The sequence below is a fragment of the Priapulus caudatus genome, unplaced genomic scaffold (genome assembly GCF_000485595.1).
Source record: "Priapulus caudatus unplaced genomic scaffold, Priapulus_caudatus-5.0.1 Scaffold138, whole genome shotgun sequence".
Lineage (NCBI taxonomy): Eukaryota > Metazoa > Priapulida > Priapulimorpha > Priapulimorphida > Priapulidae > Priapulus > Priapulus caudatus.
The window spans coordinates 284,199-289,828 of NW_014577199.1; the positions used below are offsets into that span (position 1 = coordinate 284,199).

At 48.0% G+C, this 5,630-nt stretch overlaps 1 protein-coding gene across 1 annotated transcript in view; it reads left to right on the forward strand.

Annotated features, from left to right (window-relative positions):
- Nucleotides 1-1,124: 1,124 nt before the first annotated feature.
- LOC106806036 (putative polypeptide N-acetylgalactosaminyltransferase 9) overlaps nucleotides 1,125-5,630 on the forward strand; it is a 47,254-nt gene continuing 42,748 nt past the window's right edge. Inside the window, exons 1-2 of the mRNA XM_014807879.1 lie at nucleotides 1,125-1,329; nucleotides 4,370-5,282. Coding sequence (XP_014663365.1) covers nucleotides 4,825-5,282 — 458 coding nt within the window. The 5' untranslated portion in view covers nucleotides 1,125-1,329; nucleotides 4,370-4,824. The remainder of the gene's footprint in view (nucleotides 1,330-4,369; nucleotides 5,283-5,630) is intronic.

Below are 5,630 nucleotides of genomic sequence, written 5' to 3' on the forward strand. Positions count from 1 at the left end.
CATAGAATCTTAGAGTAGTTATAGAAAAATTGAATGGTTACGATGTATATGTATTTTACAATTAGAACAGGAAACGTCTATATTGATGAATGCGCACTAATTCAACACCAAGTAGGTATTAATAGTTTTCCCGTGATTTTCATGTACTCGCTTGTTCTAATCAAAACCTAATTAAATTAATATAATATTCACCGTAAACAAACTTAATAATAGAAATAATAACAATGAGTGATAAAATGTTGTGTTTATAAACAATTAACTCGCTAATAAAATGTTTTCCTTTTGAAAATTTATGTCTGTTATAATTAAAATAAAGTGTAAGCAAACACACGGAGACGCACACGCACAGGCCCGCACACCCACGCATACGTACGCAGTGACGCACACCCACGCGCTCACCCGATGAAAGCAAGCAATCCCACGTTTCCATCGTCACCACCAAAACAGAAACGGCTGCGCAATCCTTCCGCATACGAACGAACATCTACCAACAGTTAGACGCCTATCGATTTCTAACACCAACTTATAGGTACGCATCGGGATGCCAGCCATTAATAATACATCGTCCACCTGTCGCCCATGGTGACGCGTTACCTGGCAGATCTGCGTAACCACGTGGCGCCGGTTCAATGGACTTATTATTGCGATACGTACACTTTAAAACATTAATTAAAATACTAAATTTTTTAAATATAAATCACACTTCTATTAAATTATCGTATTATCGCATAGCGATGATTTTTTCCCAGTCAACAAATCCGATATAACCCAATACAATCGTATTAATGTTGGTTGGCAACTTCAGGGGGATATCGTACCACACCAAGTAAATAATATTATCTTCTCGCACATACGTCGATAACACGCCTGTATATATATTACCAAAAATAGGCATCGGTATATACGTGCTATAATACAGCGTATTATAAACAATAGGTAGGATACTACGCTTAAAAGCAGCGCACGCGACAGTAATGTGTAACAAAACCGCGTTGACGGGTAAAAGGTCGCTAATGTGCTACGATTGTAACTACCTCGGCCTGGCATTGTTATCGGTTCCAAAGGTTACCTGCGACTGCAGCCCCCTCTGTACGCAGCACCGCGTACTGGTATGCAATACGTGGAAGCGAATGGCACGCTCTGTGCACTCGCTATATGGGCCGCGTACGTGAGTGTATGTGTGTATGTATATGTGTTTGCCTCTGCGTGTGTGTGATCTACGCGTGGTGCAGGTAGGAGGGTGCCAGACTCGACGCTCGAACACGACGAGCTCGCGTGTGATAGACGCATAATCATCGGTGCAACGCTACACTGTGTTGGAATTAGCGGGTAATTTTTACGCATTTAGACTCTCACCCATCTGACGCTTCCTGGAGCGAAGCAACCAAGAAACAGGCGAGTTCACCTTGTGGTATAATGGGTGGCTGTGCGACAGGTGTTTGCGTGTGTGCGTGCGTGCGCGCATGCGTGTGTATGTGTGTGTGTTGAGCGCGTGTGTGTATGTGTGTGTGTTGAGCGTGTGTGTATGTGTGTGTGGGTCACCGTCTGTGTGTGCGTGCGTGCGCGCACGTGTATGTGTGTGTTTGCACGTATGAATGTGTGTGAGTGCGTGCGTGTGTACAGTACATTCGCGCATCAGCGCACACGAGCCAGTTTGATCCCGCACATACGACTAAACGAGTTGTCTGACTCTGCGATGAGACGTAGATAGGTGGGAAGAGAAGACGGCCGGATGTGCGCGCGTAAATAACCACCATAACTTCCTGTACAGTCGGTGAACAGTAGCTAATGTGATCAGCGTTGGTATGTGTGCGTGTGCGTGTGCGGGTGTGTGCGTGTGTGTGTGTGTGTGTGTGTGTGTGTGCGGGTATGATGTGTTGTGGGCGGCGCTCGCGCGCAAGGCGGTAAGCGTGTGTGTGTGTGTGTGTGTGTGTGTGTGTGTGTGTGTGTGTGTGCGCGCGCGTGTGAGTGTGTGTGTGTGTATGTCGGGCACGTGTGCATGTGTTTGTCGGGCAGCGCTTTTGAGTTGGGGGTGCATGGAGAGAAGATGAGCTATTGTCCAGTGACACTTACAAACGGCTCTAAACGATCGAGTAAATGGTGCGTTAAAACTTAGAACACAGACCGCTTTCACGGAGACACTAAATGGCATACATGCCTGTTCGCAGGAGAATTGTCGTCGCTTTTTAAGAATTTCGCTTTCTGTGGCAAACAATTCGCGTGTGTAAAATTGGGGCAGTGGGCTCGGTAGTGTGCGTGGTTAGCCAAGACGCGTCTACTTCCTTTATCGCAAGTTAAAACGTGACGATCCCAACCATGGGAGCAGTGTTCGAGTGTAGGTATATCAGTAAAACTGGACTGGTTTCTTTAGCCGAGTGGCTCGCACTGTACAATACAATCGTCCGTGGATAAACGAGGGCTTTGAGACAAGCTACTTGTGCTGTCAAGATGGCTCGGAAAGCTTGCTGCGAAAAATAAAGTTTTTAATCTCCTTGTTGCCAAAAATGATCGAATCACATTTTCCATGTTTGTAGGTTCGTGGTTACAGTTCGTCAATGTCAGACAAGGTTGTAATTATGGTGTCAGATACCTATAGTTTATTTACATAATCGGTATCACCCCGAATAAGCTATGTATGGCTAGAGATAATCAGGCTATGGATTTCAGATTAAGTTCCGTGTAATAGTAGACGAAGATTATCACACGTTATATTATTATTATTATCATTGACGAATAGTAGGTCTATGCATCATCTATCTATTATCTATGTAGGATATACGACCATGAATATTTATATATATATTAGATATATATATAGATAGATAGAGAGAGAGACAGAGAAAGAAAAAGAGAGCTAAAGAGAGGGGAGAGAGAGCGAGAGAAAGGAGAATGAGATAAGGGGAGAGGAAGTAAACGTATTTTCATGATGCGCCTCAATGTAACAACAATTAGGCGATATTCTCCGTGCGTGTATGCGCGTGAGAGCGTGTCTACATGTGTTTTGCTTGAGGCCTGCGTCCGTTTGTGGTGTGTTTGGCTGGAGTGATAGCGTGGCTGCGCACGTGCGAATATGTGTGAGAGTTTATTTAGTTTTTTTGCTGCTACAAATAATAAAACGTGTGCACCCGTTTCCGGTGCAATTCCGTTGAGATATGTGTATCGTAGTCGCAAGCGCAAGCGCACACACGTGCGCACGTACGCACGCACGTACGCACGCACGTACGCAAGCACGTATGCACGTACGCATGCACGCACGAACGCACGCATGTAGGCACGAATGCTCGCACGCACGCAGCCACGTACACATGCATGCACACAGTTACTATTCGGGAAAATGAATGGATGTGTGCGCGTGCGTGCATGCGTGTGTGCGCGTGCGTGCATGCGTGTGTGCATGGCTAGCTATACATACATATGTATAGACCTGTAGTGGAAGCTGCGCGTAATAACAGCGAGACCTGATTCCGCTTCAAGCTACTTCACATCAGGATGAAGTTATTTGCTCTATTTATGCGGAGGTCAACACTCGAGTCGTTTTCCACATAGCACTTTCCATCACAAAACAGCACGTGCGTCACTGCAGCCTGCAGCACACCGCTGTCACTGAGAGACGGGGGCGTGCAGTGCGCGACATGCGCCGTTAGCCATTCTTCGTTACCACGTAGCGCATCATGTAAATCTGGTGCGGGAAAACTAGCGCACTGTTATACGCATATAGTTAAAGCCGCACAATGCGCATCCAAACGCTAATTTCTTCATTACTAGACTAGCAAATACTTCGTGTCATGCATAATCATACTACCTTATGGCAAAATAAACTCTAGTTCCTCCCATTTGACTGCGCGTTCCCAACAAGAAAGAGGTGCGAAATCAGGTAATCAGGCGCCAACGCTAACTTGTTTCAAACAACATAACATCGAAGTGGTGACGTGACGTCAGATGTTTTTATCTTTGCTGCGCCCGTACCGCTGTACCGCGGCACCGCTGCACGGTTGCTTGGAGATTGGGGAACTGTCAACAACATCGGAGGTATTTTCAAAATACCTTTTATAAGACAACGCGCAGTGAAATGGGAGGAACTAGAGTTTATTTTGCCATAAGGTAGTATGATTATGCATGACACGAAGTATTTGCTAGTCTAGTACTGAAGAAATTAGCGTTTGGATGCGCATTGTGCGGCTTTAACTTTATGCACAATACGTAATTTAAGTTAATCGCGGGCTCCATCGCTACCTATTTGCCATTATAAGATTATGATTGGCGTAGACCTGTTATCGCCGCGAGTGCGAAATTGAGAAGTCATCCACCGTGCTGGTACACACCGCGTATAATGAGATGCGATGTGACGGACGTTTTGCTCGCATTGCAGATAGTTGCGAAAGGAGCCATTCTCTCGCCAGCTGTCGCTCTGAGGAGGTGCGAAACAGATGTCGCCCTCTCTTGATGGAGTGAGACAGCGGTAGAACCGCCTTCACAATCTACGTGCCAACCGTCAAGTCGGCAGTGACGTCGCCTCACGCCTGCCACGTCGTCTGCGCGCACGTAGCTCTCGCGTGATCTCGCGAGATCCATCACCGACATAATAATCCCACCCGTCTTATCGTCGGCCTGCGTGCGTCCAATTCTCGCGAGATAGGTCGCCGGCGAAATCCCCCCCCCCGCCGCGCCTCATCGTCGTCCACGTCGCCTGCATGCGTTTAACTCTCGCGTGATCTCGCGAGATCTCGTCCTGCGGTATCGAGCGCGGTAGTTAGCGGGCGGCGTGAGTGAGTGAGCGAGTCTCAGTAACGCGAAGCTGCTGCAGCGGTCGTCGTCGTCGTCGTCATGGTGCTGGGATCGAGAGTGCTGCGACGCTCGTGTCGCAATCCGTGCGTGCTGTTCGCCTTCTATACGGCGCTCGTGCTCGTCGTCGTCATGTTCGTCATCAAACTGCCGCGAGACTCGTCTCCGAGCAGACCCGACGTCGTCGTCATGCAGCGAGGCGAGAAGAACTCACGGCTGGCCGCCGACAGCATAGCGGCGGCGTACGACAGCGCCGCCGACAACCACCCGGCGAAACCCGCCGACGTCAGGCAACCGGTCGGCGGCGGCGGCGAGAACGAGAAAGTGGCCGACGATCAGGTGCCAAAGCCGAAAAGCGCGGAGAAGGTGGAGGAAGAGAAAGAGGAGATGGAAGCAGAAAAGGAGAGTGTGAAGCATGTGATCGATGCCCCTCTGGCCAAGCCGTTTGAACCGGTCGGGCCACGAACCGGGAAATACGGCAATAAGACGTTAATAATTGAGTGAGTATAAGTATATGGCTTTGTTAGTTTACCTGTGGTGCGCGGACGCGTCTGCCACTAACCTAATGACTTTGGTTGATCCAAATAATTTATCGCGCCCGCGTCGTATAGAGAATGACTATAAATGGGTTTTATCTCCGAATAAGGGCCAGTCACCCGGGTTAGAAACAGTTTAGGTTCAAATGTATTGAATTTGTTTACTTGAATCGCAGTGATTATAGAAGGAGCCTTGTAGCTTATATAGACGGAAAGTGTAGATTATGGTGAGAACCTGGTCTCTCTCCCATTCTCTCTCCCCCCCCCCCCTCTCTCTCTCTCTCTCGCTCTCTCTCTCTCTCTCTCTCTCTC